Source organism: Centroberyx affinis, unplaced genomic scaffold (genome assembly GCF_046629955.1).
Source record: "Centroberyx affinis isolate AG114_WGS23_722 - 3 ecotype Tasmania unplaced genomic scaffold, CSIRO-AGI_Caff_v1 ptg000469l_1, whole genome shotgun sequence".
In the NCBI taxonomy this organism is placed as follows: Eukaryota; Metazoa; Chordata; class Actinopteri; order Beryciformes; family Berycidae; genus Centroberyx; species Centroberyx affinis.
In genome coordinates, this window is record NW_027279127.1 from 53,768 (window position 1) to 74,512 (window position 20,745).

At 39.3% G+C, this 20,745-nt stretch overlaps 2 protein-coding genes across 2 annotated transcripts; one reads left to right on the top strand and one right to left on the bottom strand.

Moving 5' to 3' along the window:
• Window positions 1–862: 862 nt before the first annotated feature.
• med18 (mediator of RNA polymerase II transcription, subunit 18 homolog (yeast)) lies at window positions 863–3,104 on the bottom strand. Its single transcript, XM_071517177.1, has 3 exons — window positions 2,833–3,104; window positions 2,560–2,670; window positions 863–2,251 (listed from the first exon to the last, which is right to left on the bottom strand). The coding sequence occupies exons 2-3, from the start codon at window positions 2,630–2,632 to the stop codon at window positions 1,695–1,697; spliced, it is 630 nt and encodes a 209-aa protein (XP_071373278.1). The 5' UTR covers window positions 2,633–2,670; window positions 2,833–3,104; the 3' UTR covers window positions 863–1,694.
• An 8,451-nt stretch (window positions 3,105–11,555) lies between these two features.
• On the top strand, window positions 11,556–18,684 carry LOC139642359 (cytochrome P450 4B1-like). Its single transcript, XM_071517163.1, has 12 exons — window positions 11,556–11,699; window positions 11,919–12,060; window positions 12,212–12,256; window positions 12,430–12,557; window positions 12,792–12,916; window positions 13,053–13,204; window positions 13,360–13,466; window positions 15,819–16,009; window positions 16,162–16,295; window positions 17,009–17,073; window positions 17,552–17,634; window positions 18,507–18,684. The coding sequence occupies exons 1-12, from the start codon at window positions 11,556–11,558 to the stop codon at window positions 18,682–18,684; spliced, it is 1,494 nt and encodes a 497-aa protein (XP_071373264.1).
• The last annotated feature ends 2,061 nt before the right edge of the window (window positions 18,685–20,745 follow it).

Sequence of the window (20,745 nt, forward strand, 5' to 3'; positions counted from 1 at the left end):
TCAATTTCAACACGGAACAGATTTGCCTTCAAGCCAACACGCAAATTAATAGAATGCCATTGACATGTACATGTTATGTACATTGAATGTACAAAGGGTGGCTTTCAAGGTGCACCTATGTTGGAAGCATCATCTCCTCACCTTTCTGCCCCAGCGAGCTTGTCCTCATCAGCCTTGATATGCAGGTAGGTCAATACATAGACAGCCATCTGCCCTCAAGCTCTCCCTTTAGACATGCACACGGTCACTTTACATTGCAATCCCTGCAAATGCATCTCCCTGCAGGGGTATTATTAGAAGCACTCATGACTTATTGCACACATTATTATCATAACTGAAGGATGTGCATTAGTTACTTCGGTCTTCACAGTAGACTGGCCATAATGACGACACACTAGTGTAAAGGCCATTTTGGAATTCAGTATGAACAGTGAAGAACTTGAGGCGGCTGTAGTGCTTTCATGTGTAATAGTCCCAGCTCAGGTTGCCATGAAAGAGGCACTAATGGGTTAATAGTAGAAATGAGAGGGGAAGAGAGGGAAAATCAATGCTTTTGTTCAGGGGAAGAAAGGAAGGCTTTCACAGGTCTATGTATCATTAAGCAATTGAGAAAGCTAATTAGAGTGGGGGGAAGAGATGTGCAGATCTCGCAGCTAATTATTTCCATGGCAACCACAGCTCATGTGTAGATGATCTGAGGTGGCAATTCAGCTGGCGCAAACCAGACAGCCTGACTTACAAAAAGAGCAAGGGAGACCCCTAGTGGAATATAATGGACTGGGACTCATGAGTACCCTCAATATCATCTGATCAATGCAAAAGAGGACATAAATGAAAATCAAACTTTTTTAATAAACTGAAAATGCTTTGAAACAGTATAAAAAAAATAAAGCAAACAATATTAGTTCATCAGAAAATAAACTGGCAGTGTGCATGATGCATCACTCTGTGGGAACAGCTGTCATTGCTATCTCATTTTGTGTTTGGGTGTTATTCCTTCCTTAAAACTACGACACTGTTGCATCCTTTACCACCCGTCTGTCATAGCTATCAAACTTCAAGGAGGAATAACAAATCAACACAAATAGCAAATAGTCACAAAAAGTCAAAGGATATTTTAACCTTATTTAGGAACTAACAATCTAACCCACCTCAGGAACTGTATACTGTGTTGAAGTACAAGGTAAAACTTCTAAAACTGCAAGATTCTTGTTTTTCTTGATTTTGGGGACTGCCGTAGTTGCTTCCATAAACATAAAGGACATCACTTCCTATGTGGCACAGTATTTTTCCCGGGAAAGGGGAAGCCCCTCTCATATGTTTAGTACAGTTACAATGTAAACGCTGAATCACTATTATACTGTATGTTAACAATTGGTGATAGAGAGGAGCAAAATGGACATTTATAATATGAAAAAGTTGTGCATTCTTATAAGGTCCAAATTTGGTGGAAATGCAGTGATATTTTATAGTGATACACACTAGTGACATTTTCTAATTCGCGTAACAAAATAACCAGAGTGTAAGTCTCAGGTCAAAATTGTATTGTTTTCCATGAAAACATTGAGAAAATTGGCTCCAGTACCAAGACAGCTAACTTGCTGTCTGATGGAAAAAACAAAAACACACAAACAAGAGAGGTCTAATTTGTCCATGATAGTCAGAGGAGACTCGACCCCCCCAAACAATGTCAATCAATGTCTCTGCTTGCTGGGGTCGATCTTCTCCAGATGAACCAGGGGTTTGAGCTGCTCAGCAAAGCTGCGCATGTCCTCGGACACAGTGTCCTGGCCGGCAGGAGCTAACACACTCAGCTCCACCAAGTAGGATAGTGATAGACGCTCAGTGTTCTCCGTGTTCCCCGGTACCAGGATGCGCGACAGCTTGCTGACCACTACTTTCATTGCGCCTTTACGGAAAATGTGTCCGTTGGCCACAAACTCATGGTCCATGCGGAAGCCCATCTCATTAAGGAACTCTGGCAGGCTGTGTGAGGCAGCCACATCCACACAGTTGCGCACCAAGGCGTGGCGACTCTTGTCTCCCACTTCAGGTTGGCCCAGGTAGCGCAGATGCCATGGAGCCGTGGGGTGGGAGAGGGAGCGCCGGGCACGCAGAATGAAAGGGTTTCCTTGTTGGCCTTTCAGAAGGTACACCAGCTCGTGATCCATAAAGGTCTCGGGTTCCATGTTGTCACATAGACCTCGGAGGCGATGCAAGAGGCTGTCGAGGGCCTGGTCTAACACACTGCCTGAAATGAGAAAGGGTAGAGAAACATTGCAGAAACAGGGATAGAGACCATGTGCCATGGAGTGCAGAGAGTATGCATTCCAACCAAACATTACACCAGGTGATGTCATGGATTAGTTTGCCCCTCTTTGGTTGAAGGTGTGCTAATCAGTGAAATCTGCAGGTGTAGTCTTTGGTTGGAAAGAAAACCTGTTCTTTCTCAGCCCTCCATGGTTACCTATCTCTGAGGTAGAACATCAGTATCAAAACACTGATATTCTACTGAGACGATTAATCTTCTTTCTTTTGTTGTGGACATTTGTGACTTACCTTGCAACAGATACTCCATCATGTTTATTGTACCCCCAGTGACAGGCATTACAGTAACAGGTGGAGCCTCCATCTTTCGTCAGACACAAAAACACGTTCTTGTATTTGAATCTGAGGGTCAAAAATCGTATTATGTCAGTTTCTTACATGCACCGTCCCTGCTACATGTTTGCCAACTTAAACAAGTATAACTACTGCGTGGCTAAAGTAAGCAAGCTAACATCAATGACCATAATGTAACCTGATAAGCATAAAAGGTAGCTGGTCACTTACTTATGAAAAGCGACTATTTTGTCGTGTCCTCTTTCGGTAGAGGCTCCTCACTGTAGGCCCCACGGGTCTGCTCAAATCATAGCTAGGTAGCCTAGCTAGCTAGTAAACAATGCAGCAGCTAACTAACATTAGTTAACCTTAGTGTTAGCTGTACTCGAGTTGACGTGGTTGGCTTTTTGCTTGAATGGGATGGGATGGCACCTAACAGCATGCAGTGCCGTTTAAAAAGAGGCTCAGTAAATTGCAGTTAGCTTTAGCCTTGCTGCACTACAAACCGGTATCAAGCCAGGCAGAATGACTGGCAGGACTTCCGGTCCGAATTTTCAAAATAAACTCCTTTTTGACGAACACGTTGCAAAATACCAAATTGAAAATAAAGAATATATTTAAGAAGCGATCAGTTGTAAATGAAAACGCATTTGTTCTCCCCAAATGTCCGTTTCACAGCATATATTCGTGGACATAGCCTATAAGGTGTCATAGACTCCCTGTAATTTACCTTCTTTTAGAGCTTTTAATTTACAATATCCACCGTCACACACTGTCCATGTTGTACTCTGGTCATCTGACTGCTAGATGGCGCTGTTGTTAATACTGTTGGACGACAAGTCGAGTCAAGTCATCAAATAAGCATATCCGTACTTCAGCAGCAGTACAAGACTATGCGAGTACTGTAGTACACTAAGCTAATTTTAACCAAACAAGTCTATCTTATGGTAGATCAGTTATATACCCGTGTGGAGCTTTAGGGAGAGAGGGAAATGTGCGTTTTTAGGTGTGGTGTGGTCCAAAGTAAAAGACAAGTAAATCCATAAGGATATGTCAGCAGGTGATCTTATTATAACTGATAGACTTACCAACCAGAGCTGAAATTTATCAGCATTTGACCATGGTGGTGTATAAGTTTTATTATGCTGCTAGCTGAGGAGATGAGGTTTCACCACACACAAACATTAGCACAGGAACAGGAATCCCTCCATATTCTCTCTTCTTCTATTCATTCCAAACAAACGTAAAACTTATCACTCCTTTGTGCCAGGGGAGTTTTCCCTGGAAACTGCTAACCGCACCTAGGTATTTAGAACAGCAAAAGTAAAAGCTTTCATGACCTGGGTTTGGATTGAATCACTATTGTGTTATGTCAGTTGGCAACAGAGATTGACATTTATTATATGAAAATGTCACAGATTATTACTTTAAAACTTAAATGGCTGATCACAAGACAATTTGAATGAAACTCAGTTCTATTCATTGAATGTAGACCTTTGAATACAATTGTTAAAAATGGCAGAGAATATGTATTTGAAAAGTGTAATAAATGTAATTCAACAGAGTTTTGGAAAGAGAAGCCATGCTTGGCTGTCTGACCTTTTTATCCTGGTTTTCGGCATCTACACCAGTCCCCCCCTTGGGACATGTAACAAAAGCAAATATCCCGTCATCTTATAAACCTGTTCAACAATTTTTACTGTTGTTTGCCTAAAAACCCAGTTCCTGGAAAACCTTATTTGTTAATTGTGTACACAGTAGCGGTTTGTCTAATTGCAGGTCTGAACTAGGAGTGGTTCACTGTTCTAAACAGAGGAAATGGATATTAGTAGCCTACCTCTACAATAGAAACTGAAAAGGTACATGGCTACCAATATAAACAACAAAGGAAACTGTTGGCTTAGATTAGGTCCTTCAGTTCAATGGGCAGCAGGTGCATCGGTTCAAAATTTCCTCTCAAGTGTCATTTCTGTGATTTTGGTTGTATCTGGATCCTATCTTTTTTTTTTGGCCATGGCGAAAATTTATAGGATTTTTGGATCCGGTTTGCCAATCATTCTGTCCTTAAAATGGGTGAACAAATGCAAATAGAAATATCATATTCTATATTACTGGACGAAAATGCCACTTCACCGGTGCAAAGTCGTGTCATACACCATGCACCATCAGGAAAATAGAGTCCTTTGTCATATGTCAAGTTATTACTCTACAAGCCTTAGTTATTTTGACTATATTACCCTGTCAACACAACACATTTGGCATGTTATTGCTATATCAGTTCCTGATTAAATATTTTTTCACACAGTTTCTTGTGCGTTTAATTTACCGTAAAAACAAATCATTTGAACCATTCAAACCATTTATCAGCTACTAACTCACAACCACTACAGATAGCTCCTCTTACTTTTTAACCGTATTGCTTATCACTTAGAGTACAAAGATGAATATGCACATTGGCGAAGGTCACTGATCCTTAGTTTCAGTTTGAATATCTTAGTTTTTTAATTCTATAGGCATATCTCAAATTCTGTGTGGTATACAGATCTCCAGAGGTAAATCCTGAAATGTCTCTCAGTTCTCTGAATTCCTCTCACTTGTTATTAAATAAATTTGACTAAATTTGACAAAGTCCTTATGTTGGGTGATTTTAATATCCATGTATGTTACCAGAGCAACCCCCTTGCTACAGAATTTCTGAACATTACAGAGTCATTTAACTTTGTAAAAACTGCCAAGGGTCCCACTCATTCTAAGGGTCATACCCTTGATCTAGTTGTAATCCGTGGGATAATCACGACTGATCCATTGATAGAAGATGTTCACACTACCGACCACAAATGTGTTACGATAAATACCTCGATCCCTTGTCGTACTCATGATCTCTTTTAGAAAAATGGTCATGTACGCTTTTTTAACTCTGATACTGCTTAGAGGTTCTCTGAGGCTTTCTAGTCGCGTACTTCCTCTCCCTCTGTGATCACAAACTTCTTTGATACAGAGGAGTTAGTAAATGTCTTCAACAGCACCTGGCCATCTATTCTCGGTGACATTACGCCTTATAAAATCAGAAAGCTTAAACCCAAAAATCTTTACCCTGGCTTAATGGCCATACTCGTTCCCTAAAGCAAAGGTTCCCAAACTAGGGGCACCTCCTAGTGGGGGAACTGAGGAACTACGGGGGGGGCGCGACATAATACCCCCCCACATCGTGTTCACATTGCGGAGCGGTTTCCGTTCAAAACGCCATTATTTCCTATGGAAGGGAGCGGTTTCCGCGCTCACCGCTGACTCTGCGGTGGATCGCAAATTTTTCCACCGCGGATGGTTGCCCAAAGAGTTGAAAATAGTTCAATTTGAGCGGATAAGATCTGTGCGGAATGCGCCACTTCAATCGAGCGCTCCGCTCCACCTCGTTTCTGCCACTTTTTACAAAGCAAGGCGGGTCGCGGATTTCAGGCGAAAACTGCTCCGCTATGTGAACGCAGCCGACGACGCGACCACGACAGATAAAAAGGTAAAAGTAAGGAAGTATGACGAGACACATCAGTCATTGTTTGATATGTAGGATTTGTTTTTTGCTTGCACACTAATTCAGTTTGAGAGAACCTGCTGTTAAAAGTGGGGAAATCTAAGTTGTTGCACTGTTCCTAAGTTCAATTTAAAAATTTTAAGTTAATTTTACTTCAAATGTGAAAATATATTCAACAATGTTGACAAGAAATATGTCAGAAAGCACTGACTGAACGCAATCTATACTACCCAATGTTTTCAATCTTTTTGGAAGTTGGTTTTATTTATTTAATTGGTCCATTCATCCTCCTTTATTAGTAGCTCATTGGCCTCTGGCGTTTTCCCCTCCTGTTTTAAGTAGGCTGTAGTAGAACCACTCCTCACAAAAAAAAATTAGACACACCCATATCCAAGTTGCCATTCCTATCTAAGGTCTTCGAAAAAATAGCCGCAAATCAACTGATTTCACATCTGACTGAAAATAACGTTCTAGATATTCTAGATATGACATTTCAATCAGGCTTTAGATCATCTCACAGCACTGAAGCCGCTCTTATAAAGATGGCAAATTACCTCTTGTTAACAGCAGACACAGGCAACTGCTCATTCTTAGTTCTACTAGATCTCACTGCAGCTTTTGACACAAAGGACCCACTATCTTACTAGGCCGTCTGTGTGATTGGGTCGGTGTCACTGGGCCTGCACTCGACTGGTTCAGATCGTACCTTTTAATTCGAACCTTTTCGGTTAGGATAGGTACTTCTCCTCATCTGCAAACATTACTGTGGTGTGCCCCAGGGTTCCATTTTAGGTCTGATTCTTTTCAGTTTATATATACTCACAGTTGGCTACATAATCTGGAAGTATGATGTATCCTTCCACTGGTACGCAGATGATACACAATTATATCTGCTGGTGAAACCAAATGACCCTGCTGGCCTCGTCTCTCTCAACCACTGTCTGGCCGATGTTAGTGCTGGATGGCTCAAAACTTTTTGCAGCTCAATGAGAGCAAGTCTGAGGTTGTCTTGTTTGGGCCATCGCATTCCATCAGAAAAATTCAGAATGACCTACTGTAGGTTGTCTATCCTCCAATGTAAAGCCTTATACCCATGCCCACCCTTGGTGTTCTGATCTTGTTGGCTCATGTTAAAAAAGTTGTTCTGTCATGTTGTCTCCAATTGAGAAATATATCCAAAATCAAATTGTTTTCATCCACTACAGACCTGGAAAAGGTAATCCACCCTTTTATTTCTTCTAGACTGGACTATTATAACAGTCTTTACTCTTCACTCTGGCAACAGCCATAAAGCTCTCTCCCGTTTTACAATTGGCTCAATATGCAGCAGCTAGGCTTTTAACAGGTACCAAGAGGAGAGACCACATCAGCTCTATTTTAGCCTCCCTACATTGGCTTCCTATAGAATTCTTAATTGATTTTAAGATTTTACTCATCACCTACAAATCAGTCAATGGTCTGGCCCCAGCCTATATTTCTGAGCTTTTAACCCCCTACATTCTGGTGTGTACACTTAGGTTGGCTAATAAGGCTCTTCTTTCGGTATACCTCCCGACTTGTCTCAAAGGGAGACCGGGCATTTGCAGTGAGGGCCCCCAAACTTGAATGAATGACCTCTATTAGGCACGAGACACAATATTGTTGTATTGAATTTCGCGATACAAAGTAACGGCGAGATGAAATATGCCCGTGTATTGTGTATCGCGAGATTAAATTAACCATACTGGACAAATATGTAGGCTACTTGTGGTAGATTTATCAGCGGTTACTCATTGTAAACAAGGGGTGGCACTATTCTGCTTTGCATAAGGTCTTTCACTCTGCCTCCATCTCAGTTTACTTTGGTGAGCTGAGATCCAGGAGCCAGGATGGCTAGCGAATCTCGGCTGGAGATTGAGTATGGGCAGAAATATGCGTCACTAGAAACTGAAATTAAATTATTTATAGTTGAATTTGAATTGCTCAACTTGAATAATTGCATTAAAAAACTCAATTTGAATCACATAAACGGGATGACTCGTTTGCAACTGTCCGGTCCGGGTTACATTCGTTTGTCTGAGTCAAAGCCAAGGCCAGGGGCAAAGAATGTTAGATACTATGCATTAGCAGGTATTAAAAAAAAGAAAAAAAAAAAAGAAAGAAATTTAGCATACGCACTGCTGGAAATCCACATGAGATGCACAAGAGAGCCATCCACTTCAGCAAAAGGAGCAAAACTAAAATTCATATCGCTAGCTAGCTATGCATTATCTTATTGACTGAAACATGGCTGTGCTCGAAATCTTTCATTTAAGCACGTCAGCTGTGCCATATTAACCAGATCTAACAGCTACAGTTATGTTATCACTTGTATACATAAAGCTTCTTCTTATATATATTATACGTTTATACAAACCTGTGAATCGAGCCTTTGGTCATGCTTCGACATGCTGAAAACAGATGGCGTTCAGCTCGGAGTATCATGTCCAGAGAACTGAAGGGATCTGGAATTTTCGGGCCAAAAATGTGAAAAGGAGTTCTGTAAATCTGCACTCGACTGCTCTTCCTCAACGACCAGGATGTGTCTCAGTAAACTGAAATTGAATTGCAAGAACTGAATTTGAATTATGAGAACTGAATTTGAATTGTGCGAACTGAATTTGAATTGTGAGAACTGAATACAGTTTCAGAGCAAATTAATTCAATTTCATAATATTACATTCAGTTTCAAGTTTATTGGAATTCAGTTTCAAACTAATAAATTCAATTTCAAATTATGTTATTCAGATTCAGTTTTTCAATGCAATTATTCAAGTTAAACAATACAAATTCAAATTATGTGATTCAAATTGAAATGGCTAAAACTCTAGCTAGGTACTCGACCAAAAGGACAGGGGCACGTTCAACTGCCCCAAAATGTAGCAAACAGGAAGTAACGGAAGGAAACGGTAGTGCGTTGAACGCAAGGAGGTTTTATGAGCAAACATATCATTCAACTGGAAAATGTTACTTCCAGTTTTGCTATGTTTTGGGGCAACTGAACATACGCCAGATGACTTTGCAGCAGTCTTTCCGCCATGAATTTCCCTCGTCATCCCCCCCAGCACAGCAGATCATCAAATACTGCAGTGGTTTGATTTCATGTTACTCTAATTTTCTTAAAGAAAAATATGACAGTGGTCTAGAAAGTAATTAAGCACTGTTACTTTAACAGAAAAATTCTCTACATTTTATTTTTCTTTAATGCATTGATAGTGCAGTGGTTCACATTCTCATTTTCATAAAGAAAAATATTACAGCGGTACAGTATTAAGTAAACTAAGCATGCACTGTAAGAGGAAAAATTGTCAAAATGTTATTTTTTTTAATATAATGATACTGTAACTATGATTTAATATGAAATAATATATACATTAAAAATGCTGACTTAGTGTGTCATATTTTGTGTGAATATCGTATCGTGAAACTTGTATCGATACAACCCACATATTGTATCGTGGGTTGAGTATCGTCTCATGCCTAACCTCTACTCATAAGATCAACCAAGTCACTCTCAACTATTAATTCTCTATAATTTATCATCAGTATCATTTCTCTATAAATGTGCTTATTTTATTTTTATTGTGCTTACAGTTCTCATTTCTTTTATTTACTGATGTTTTATTACCACTGTTTTCTTCTTTTACTTTTTTCTTCTTTTAATGTTCTTACAGTACTGTACTGTTTGTTTGTTTGTTTGTTTATCGCCACTATCGTTTTATTGCTGCTGTATCATCTTGTTTGATTTTAGGCTGGTCTGTAAAGCACTTTAACCATTTTTCAAAAAGTGCTATATAAATAAAGTTATTATTATTACATTGCCTGTAGCGTGTTGTTACAACCCGGCTCAAGGAAGTAACAATGGGCGGAGACATACGCCAAGGTAAAAGTTAAAACAATGATTTATTACATTACAGTTTTTCTCAATCACTTACACACTATAACTGGGCCTACTAACTAAACATCCCAAACCATGACGCCATCTACCAAAAGACAGACCCATTTCCCAAAACTATAAACACTATTCCCCTGTTTTCACACATGATTCACATTTCTTGAACCTTTTGCGAAAAACTCTACACACAAATCCCTTCATATATCACTGGCTGCACCATGTGCTCATTTAGAAAGCACTGGCATTCCATATCATTAACTCAAGTCATCACAGCTCAAACCCAATTAACACACAATTCCCCAAATGCAAACACTAAGAGTCAAAATTGTTCACACACCAATCAGAACCTCAGGATAAATACATAGATAGATAGATAGATAGATAGATAGATAGATAGATAGATAGATAGATAAAAGGGCCATGGGTCAGTTCACTTGTTTTGGAACAATGGATCCACAAAGACCTGAAGGTAGAGGAAGAGGACACAGGAGAGGAGGTGGAAGAGCAAGGAGACAAATAGTTTCTGATGATATTCTCAAATCGGGATGCTGAGGCAGAATAAATGTGATTTCTTTCTTTATCTACAAACTGTTTTTTTTTTTTTTTACAGTAATTGGTTTATATTGGTAAATACATGGAAATTATTTTACTGTATTCTACGTTCTTTATCAGTTGCATATTTTTACAGTACATTTACTTTTTCACTCAATTTCAGTTTATTTTACTACAGTACATTGAGAAATTAAAAATGTTGAAAATGTATGTGTCTTTATATTGTGTTCATCATGTAAAGAGGTTGTTCTGGGGGAAAACCATAAGCGCCATTATTCATTGCAGTAACAGGTTTTTACAGTAGTGTTTTGAATTGATCTCACCAGTGTGTAATGGCTACTTTGTAGTGTATGTGTATTTGATGGCTTTTGTGTGATGTCTGAAGGCAAAGTTCGGTTTAGATGTAAGATTACATGGTTTTGAGTGGAGAGTTTGGTTTTGACATGGAAGTTTGAAGTTTGTGAAGATGAGTGTGCAGTTATGCATTTGTGTTTAGAGTTTTGGGAAATGGAGCATAATTTCAAGAAATGTGTCTTGGCAATCAAGAAAAACTGTAATACAGAAGATGTGTCAGGATCTCCCACTGGTCACCTGCTGCTGCACTAAACCCAGCCAATGGGCGATAAACACATAAAACTTACTTCAAATAACATTCTTTCTTTGTGTTCTGTGCTGTGTGTTTAATTGTCCATACGTGGACTGCTTAAAGTCAACATTGTCTTTCTCACTACACACTGCTTGTGTACACAAACATTAAATATGCATATTGCCTGAGCAAATATAACTGACTACATATAAAGTGCTAGTGCACTTGTTACAAGGAAGATCACTTTCTGTTGTGTGCAAAGAGCTTTTCAAGTACTCTCTTGAAAAAGCGTGAAGTTGATTATACATGTAATTGGAATGGAATTTACTGAAACTGTCAAGAAAGCAACCCAGTTTCTCCTGGATTTGCCTGGCATGCATCACTTGTTTGCACTACTTTGTTTAGCATTTCTTATCTTTAAATTAACTGTCCTGATCATCAAAAGAAGGGAACTGCTTAGGAATCTTGAACCTTTTCCAGGGCCACCAGGACACTGGCTTCTTGGACATGTTAACCAGGTAATTAAATTACAAACATGCAGTAACGCAGTAGCAACTGCAACATGATGAATTTCATTGGACAAATGAAAGGCCCCATATGGGGATTAAATGCACTCTGTATCCACATGGTACTCCTCCTGATAGTGAGTCACTTATAAATAAATAATGTATAAAGCATGCAGGAGGGGTTCAGTTAATTTTTTCAATTGTAAATACGTTTTCTCTTTTCTCTGGCAGTTGACAGATGGGCAACAGTTTGACAATACAGTGAAATGGGGAGAGCAATACCCTTTGGCTTATCCATTGTGGTTTGGTCCTTTTGTTTCATTCCTCAACATTCACCACCCAGATTATCTGAAAACCATACTGGCATCGGCAGGTTTGTGTGTGTGTGTGAGTGTGAGTGTGATTATTTTTAACCTCTCTGCAATACACTACCTATTATATCAATTCAATGTTTCACATTAAACGCCTTATACATATTTTTAAAGCCAAAGGCCATTCTGTGACTATTTTATGATTCTCAACAGTGCCAAAAGATGATTTTGCATATACATTTCTTGCACCATGGATTGGTAAGAATGCAAGCCGTTGTCATACAGTATATATCTACACAACCTATTAGGGAGTTGCTTATTTACGCCTCTCTCTACATTGGAGAACAAATGTAATGTACTGTACATATATATATATATACATATATATATATATATATATATATATATATATATATAATTTCTCACTTTAGGAGATGGTTTGCTGCTGTCACAAGGCCAAAAGTGGTTTCAACACAGAAGGCTCCTGACCCCAGGTTTCCATTACCGTGTTTTGAAGCCATATGTAAAACTGATGTCAGATTCTGCAAAAACTATGTTGGTACGTTCATGGCAATATTTGTTGTTATGCAGTTAATAATACTAGTTCATATTAATTACAAGACATAATGGTATATTAATAATGATGAAAATATAATTATAGGCTAACTAGATGACATGTATTTGTGAACAGAGTCTGTTGAGTAAATCAGTGTGTGGGAGTAGAGACCTTTGTGAGAATTTGTTTTGTCCAGCTCCTGCAGAGAGATCACATCTGTTTTCCCACTATTTCCAGGACAAATGGGAGGGGTATGCAAAAACCAATGTGTCATTTGAATTATTTGAATATGTGAGTCTCATGACACTGGACAGCATCATGAAGTGTGCCTTCAGCTACAACAGCAACTGTCAGAATGAGGGGTTAGTCATTGTTGTTATGGAATGGTTTTGCCATAGCTCCTAATTTTAATCTTATCTTCTTAAGTTGTTTCTAGCTTCACCTGTGTAAATTGTAAGTGAAGGGAATTCAGTGTTCAATGTTATCTTCTCATTTCAGCGGAAGTACATACATCAAGGCAGTTTATGAGCTCAGTGATCTGACTTCCCTGCGGTTCATGACCTTTCCGTACCACAACAAGATAATTTTCCACCTCAGCCCACATGGCTTAAGATATAGGAAGGCATGTAGGGTGGCTCACAGTCATACAGGTAAATCTCAGTCAGTGATGCTGGATCTGATCACCTTAAATTACAGGGTACTGTAAACATATATATGGTTGACATATATTACACTATCTGTTACGTCACTATAGTGAGCTTGTAACCATGTATCTAATACTCTTCCATGATGCGTTGTTTGGTAGAGGAAGTCATAAGAAAGAGGAAAGAAGCACTAAAGGAAGAGAAGGAGCTGGACCAAATACAAGCCAAGAGAAACTTGGACTTTCTGGACATCCTTCTCTGTGCAAGGGTATGTTATTATGTCATCCCAATCCCAATCCATTGATTTCATAATATTACTGACATTCAACTAATGGAATTATAGTACCAAGGAACCACTAGGCATTATGACATTGTCTACTCAGTCATAAGCATAATACTTTTATGTAACCATGTAAACCCATCTTTTTAGGCTTAAGTGTCACAAATGTAGCGGGGTCGCATGGACAAAAGTGGACAGTTGGCGCATAAGCACATTTAATTAACTCAATTACAAACAGGAAACCATAACACATCATCTCTGATGGCTCTCAAGAGAACATAAGTAAACTTGGTAGTCTCTGGTTGACAGCAGTCTTTAGACTCTGTAGCCAACTGATCGGCAGAGCCATTCAACCTGATCACAGTTCCAGGACGTACGATACTTCGTTTTTATTGGTGTTTGGATCATCCGCACACTGTCTATACGTGGAATTTAAAACAATGTATTGAAGAATTTTGTCAGGCAAATATCTTTTAACAATGACAGGCCATGTTATATAGGGAGTGGCTGCCCACACGTACCCAATCACATTAACCCTTTATACTCTGCACTAGAAATGCTCCACCAGGGCCTACACTGGTATTTTTGCTTACTGTGATTTGTAATGTTTCATATCCCTAAAATCTGCACAACCCAAGCTAAAAGTCCATGTAAATCAATAACTGGAAAAATATTGAAATTGTGTCTTAAATTAGAATCAGACAAAATTTGACATGTTTTTTTTTACCAAAATTTGCTAAATACACACACTAAACATATTTAGCCACAGAAATTGTAAATGTAAGGAACACGAACACCTGCCCGCTCTGTTTCCTCTCTGTCCGAGAGAGACACAACTTGATCACTCAGTCAGTCAGTCAGTCAGTCACTCAGTCAGTGACAGACATTCGCGTTTGAAGGGCTGGCCCCGCTGTTGCGGTCCAGCCAAAAATTAAGGCAATATGACAGCATTGTGTCAGGTAAAACAATTAAAGTCCCGATTATGCCCTGAAAATAGGTAACCTGCATTTCACATATTTTTTGTGAATGTTATGTTATATATGTTTGCAGTTGGTGTTTTTCACTCCTCGATGTGTGCATATTCTACTGTAGACTACAATCATCATTGGCAGTCAAAACAAAGCTGCCTCATGATATTTTCTTTCTTACGACGTTCTTAACGTTCTACGAGTGGTCAGAAGCACTCGAAATCTACGACAAGTTTTTAAGAGCATTGTTAGTTAAGAAGCTTTTGGGAAACCCACTGTAACCTTAAGATGCTTCTTACGATATACTTTATGAACATCTTAGGCTTATGATGCTTTTGGGAAACGCAGCCAGGAGAGGACACTGGAGAGCAGGCGACCCAAACCACTTTTCCTACCTCCATCAGGGGACAGTCCTTTTACAAGTAGTCAGGATACCTGCAGCACGCCTGTTCTGGCACTTGAGAGGCCCCCTGTGGGTCTGGCGCAGTGGCCACTGAGACTGGGACCTATGAGGTAGAGGGGAAAGGGGCATTAGTTTAGGGAGTTGGCTGGAGAGGGACCCTGCCTGAGGGGGCTGAGGGTGGGGTGGCAGGGGTCTCAAATTCAGGAGTGCCGTGGGTCTGGGTGCAGTCGTCTCCTGGTGCCACCCAGCAGGTGCCACCACAAACGGTGATCCTCCATCTAGAACTCTATACTGGCTACCACTTTCACAAACGTTGCAGAGTCGGATGGACAACAGAGAGGACAAGAGCAGCGCTGGTGCACAAGCACACCTCAGGCCACCTCAGTGCGCTGTCTCTGACGGCTCTCAAGAGAACATAACTAAATTTGGTCAGTGCTCAGTCTCAGAACATCTTAGGCTTACGATGCTTTTGGGAAACGCAGCCCAGAAGAGGACACTGGAGAGCCGGCGACCCAAACCACTTGTCCTACCTCCATCAGGGACAGTCCTTTTACAAGTAGTCAGGAAGCCTGCAGCACTCCTATTCTGGCACTTGAGGGGCCCCCTGTGGGTCCGGTTAGGGTTAGTTAATGTTAATGATTTGGTTAATGTACTCGCTGCTAGTCCCAGTCTCACTGCAAGAGAGATCATACTATTAATTGGGCTGAGCCACTCCTACCTCCCTAATGCTCAACCCCACCCTGACTGCCAAATTCACTCCAGCATTTTTATTGTTTATTTTATTGGCATTTATACATTTTTGTTTAATTGTATGTAAAGCACTTTGCAACTGTTTTAAAAAAGAACAAAAAAACAAAAAAGAAAATAAATAAACAAATACAGTTTATTAATATTATTATTATTATTACTTTATATAGTACAAAAGGTTCTCTTCAATTTTCATCTTTTTGCACTTTATCCCTGCTTCAGGACGAGAAGCAGCAGGGTCTGTCAGATGAGGATATGCGAGCGGAAGTGGACACCTTCATGTTTGAGGGCCATGACACCACAGCCAGTGGCATCTCTTTCACCCTCTACTGTCTGGCCTGCAACCCAGAACACCAACAGATCTGCAGGGATGAGATCATCCAAACCCTGGATGGCAAGGACACCATGGAGTGGTAGGCCACTGGATTCAAATTATTGCCATACTGTAAAAGTCCACCTGGTTTGGATGAGCTAACAATAAGTACACTAGGCCTCCAGTTTTTTATTTAGTAAGTATATTGATCAATATGCAATACTGATATGGGTATATGTATTTTGTTTTTAGGGAGGATCTCAGTAAAATCCCATACACCACAATGTGTATAAAAGAATCCCTCCGTCTTTACCCTTCCGTACCAGGAATCATACGAAGAACAACCAAACCCATAACCTTCTTTGATGGAAGGTGTTTGCCTGCAGGTCATTGGTGTATTTGTGTCTAGTTAGAAACTGATGAACTGAATATATCCCAGTTACTATTTGCTGGACAGTGGGCCTTTGTCATATAGATTCTATTATTCTTATCTGCCTCTATGCACTGCCTATGTCCTGTCGGACTAGAACTTAGCTTTATGGCACTACTCTCATTGTTCTCTCCTGACTAGATCCTTGCTTGTGTTGTATTAAAATCTCATGTGTACGTCGCTTTGGATAAAAGCGTCTGCCAAATGGGAAATTGTAATTGTAATTGTAATATAGATAACCATTAGATAGCATACTGATTTTACAATGGCACCCTTCATAACCTTTACCCTGCTAGTTACAGGTAAAATGTTAAATTGGTTTTGTCTCAAGGTTCAAAGTAAACTTTATTATACCCAAAGGTAAATTGGCCTTGCAGTCAGGTCAAATTCAGCAAGCTCTAGAGTTAAAGACAAAATACATCGTGGTACCATGAACATTCCACGATGGTCCTATAGCCCTAGTTTTCATTTTACTTACAGCCTTTTATCAAGCACTAGCAAAGGTTTGGCAATATTCATATTTTGCCATGAACTGTGTTATAACCTAATGAGTATTGTAGCACTCAACATATTGAAGCTATGGCCTGTTTCATAATCCATTGTTTGAATGCCAAACATAATATACCCTATGCAAGACTAATTCAAAATAAATCTTTTTCTTTTTTGTAGGTTGTCTTATTGGAGCCAGTGTGTTTGGGATTCATAGGAATGCAACTGTCTGGGAGAACCCTCATGTAAGTGAACCCTTATTGGGTGGTGGTAGAAGAGGGCTTGTCACAGGAGGGTTTTGATTCCAATCTTGGCAAATTTTGGGAAAAATCAATGAGAACCGCTCTGCCCTCCCTCAGTAACTACCATTGAGGTGCCAATAAGCAAGGCGGTTAACCTCCAATTGTTGAAAGTTAACAAACTCCAATGTTGGAGGTTAACCGCTGTTGCAGCTGCTCAGTGGCCAACAGTAGTGGACTGTCTTCATACGGGTCAGCTCCCAGGGGTGAATCTGTCTAATTGTATTAAGTACAGCGCTGCTGTCAAAAGCATGTTCAGTAAATTCTTTGAATAAATAAAAGGTACAAAATGCAAACATGGCTGTTGTGACTGTTATTGCTTTAAGCCACATAAAGCAGCAAACTGCAGGACATCTATTCCACACTGACGTTTCTCTGTTTTGTTTTGTTTTTTTTGTTTTTTTATCTTCTTGTTTCCTCAAAGGTCTTTGACCCACTCCGTTTCCTGCCAGAGAATGCTTCAAAAAGGTCACCATATGCCTTTGTGCCTTTCTCTGCTGGCCCCAGGTTTGTCCACACCTGACACCATGTGACTCAACCACTATTTTAGAGAACCAGACAGTAAAATTCTCACTTTACAATTATGCACTGGCTACTTATTTACCTGGCAAAAGTATTGAGTCTATGAGCATGTAACTAAGCTCCAGCCCCTTCTTCACTGACAAAAGCTGTTTTATCATGGATTAGCACAAAACATAGGTTGGACCCGTGTAACCTAGGTTTGATCCAAATGAATAAAAAATTTACTAGGCTACTTGTTTTAGTCCTTTAATGAGGAAATTAGGCCTCAAAGGTGTATCATTATGTGGAATATTCTTTTATCCTGTGTAATATGAATCAACACGTTTATTTTGAGAAGGTTTATAAATTTGTTTTGTTTTATCCATTTTCTATTTATTGAATGCAAATAAATGTCTGCTAATCGAGATGTCTGGAACCCATAAACCGCACCAGACTCTTAATATTTTATTTTCACGTTTCCTTTCCAAATTGTGCGTTTCATTAAACATATCTTTATGTGAATCCCCTGTGACCATGTCTGACCAAGTCTGAGTTGTTAGTTTATCATTTAATCATCATGATCCTGAGCCAATGTTTCAATGTGATGTACTGTTGTAACAGGTTTTTTTCTTTAATTTACCCATAGTATTAAATAAAAAAAAAAACAGTAGGAAGAACAAACTGCAACAATTCCCAAACTCATGTCATTTCACATTCCAAAATAATGAGAGGATTAAGGCCAAGTCAAATAATTCTGTTACAGTCCAAATATTTATGGAGCATACAGACCTCTGTCCATACCTCGAAGCAAGACATGCACCTAATTGCTCCTCGTGTTCCTCATATTGCTGTTACCTATATTTGTTTTCCTCCCTTAGGAACTGCATTGGCCAGACCTTTGTCATGAATGAGATGAAAGTGGTGATAGCCGAGACACTGAGGAGATATCAGCTGATAGAGGACCCCACTAGGAAACCCAAGATAACTCCTAGACTGATACTTAGCTCACTCAACGGCATCCACATCAAGATCAAACCTGTGGACCTGCAACCATGAAGGGAAAAAGCTGTAGGAAATTCAGCCAATCCAGGAAATGTATTATTAAAGATGTGCTTTATCAATATTTCCGATATCTTAATTTGCCATTACATGGACACAGAAAGTAATAGATGATATTTATTTCACAATTTTGTGATTGAATATGATTATCTTTGGGGAAATTAATTTTAGGGAATTATTTGTCCAATAAAAATGAAATTACAACTAATTTTATAATGATCACAATTTAATTTTGTTTTTAATTATTGTTAGTCATTTTCATTTCATAATGATAGAGAAAACTAGTTCTATAAAGAATTCAAGCTGAGATCTCTGTGTTCTTACAATAAAGGCTATTTATTAGCGTGCGGCACTGAGAGAAGTGCACAGCACAGTGGGAAATGCAGTTCTATTTCACACAGCCCCTCTCAAAGTATTTCTGTCAGTATTTTCATCAGATATACATTAAGAACACAGGCAGTAAGGAGTTGCTATTACAAATGTTTAGAACATCCCACAGTTACAGAACTATTATGAAGTCAAGTAAAAGATGCAATCAATAGCTAGTGTTGAAAAAGAAATGGAAAAGTACCTATAGCCTACTAAGCAACATTCCTATTCATAGTATTCCCATGATGTCACATGCATTTCCTACCAATATGGCACTCTACAATACTCACAGCTCATTGGCTGTGTTTGTCATTTGATTGTAATCACCTGTTAATGTATTACAATGACCTGTTATTTTCCTACCAAGATGGCTGTGTGGTGATATAACAGAATACTATGAATATGCTCACTTAATATGTAACCTCTAACATTGGCTGTTCAGTCTTGTTCATATGACCTTTTGACCAATAGCTTTATTATATTCTATCTGTATTAACGTAATAATGAATATTCATAAAACTCTCTCACATCCAGATTTTGAGTTCCAGATCGAATAAACCTGTCAAACTACCACTCTGTCATCCTGAGTTTTTCTTCCACACTAGCGATACTATGCTATCGGCTAACTCCGAGATCCAGCAGGTCCTGCTGCAGCTAACGCTAACCAACTTTGTGAGCATATTGCTTGACAGATTCATAGCGAAGCGAGCTGCAGTTTCCCCAATATTGTACTGTGGCAGGCCGCCACAGTAAAAACCATGCTAAAAAATATTTTCTATAGTGTTTTCTATAGTCATGCATTATCAAGTGTATTTCTGCCGACATGCACCTTTATGATAGAAGTGAGATATAGCAACGCGTGATTGCGGACAGAGCTAACGTTATGTAGCTTGTGTGGCTAACGTTAGCAACATCATAGATTGCTTACCTGTCCTACAAAAGGCCAACTCCACATCGGCATTATTGACGTTTTTCAGAGCCCTCTCACCCACCTTTGAAATGCAGCAGCAATGTTCACTCGGGTTTTGGAGCGGACTTTGTCGTTGCGGATTTTGTGGGGTTTGTTTTTAGACTTGCAGTTCGCTCTCCCATGGGACCGTTCCGAGTGCACGTGTGGGAGAGGGGTGGCTTCCACCAAAACAGACAGTTGCCTACTGATCAAATGCCAGTAAATGTTACTGATTGTTCCTTTAACATAATTAACCAGTACTGAAAAAAAATGAAAAAAGAGACAAGGAGTTATGAGTCAAAATGTATTTTTTATTATTATTTACAGTCTGTTATATGATTATAAATTCCACAGACGCCCAAAGGAATGATAAAAAGTTGGGGCGTGTCATCAATACAAAGTTGGTACAAAATGCAATTAAAAATGTTTTTTGTTTTTCTAGGCCTATCACATAATTTGCAGAACTTTAAAGTTACAGCAACTCAGCAAGTGTTTGACATTGGCCTAGGCTGCTACTGTATATTTTGTGTTATTGGGTATCAGGAAACAGTTTATTTCTGGATTCTGTTCAGTATACGCAATCCTAACAGCAATGTACTGTAGCCTACATGACTATTTCACCAAGTCACCCCTTACTAAAACCCAAAGGCTGATGCATGGCCAAGCATCATATTGTTATTGTGTTACTGGTTCGTTTTACATCATTTGTAGCTAAGTGGGTTTTTTTTTTTTAAACTACT

Bases quoted from the DNA above. Each gene is read 5' to 3' on its own strand.
- LOC139642359 (XM_071517163.1), top strand. From the start codon at position 11,556: ATGCATCACTTGTTTGCACTACTTTGTTTAGCATTTCTTATCTTTAAA. The intron at 12,061-12,211 runs GTTTGTGTGTGT...GATTCTCAACAG, and splicing joins AACCATACTGGCATCGGCAG to TGCCAAAAGATGATTTTGCA. The intron at 17,074-17,551 runs GTAAGTGAACCC...GTTTCCTCAAAG, and splicing joins CTGTCTGGGAGAACCCTCAT to GTCTTTGACCCACTCCGTTT.
- med18 (XM_071517177.1), bottom strand. From the start codon at position 2,632: ATGGAGGCTCCACCTGTTACTGTAATGCCTGTCACTGGGGGTACAATA. The intron at 2,252-2,559 runs GTAAGTCACAAA...TTCTCATTTCAG, and splicing joins GATGGAGTATCTGTTGCAAG to GCAGTGTGTTAGACCAGGCC.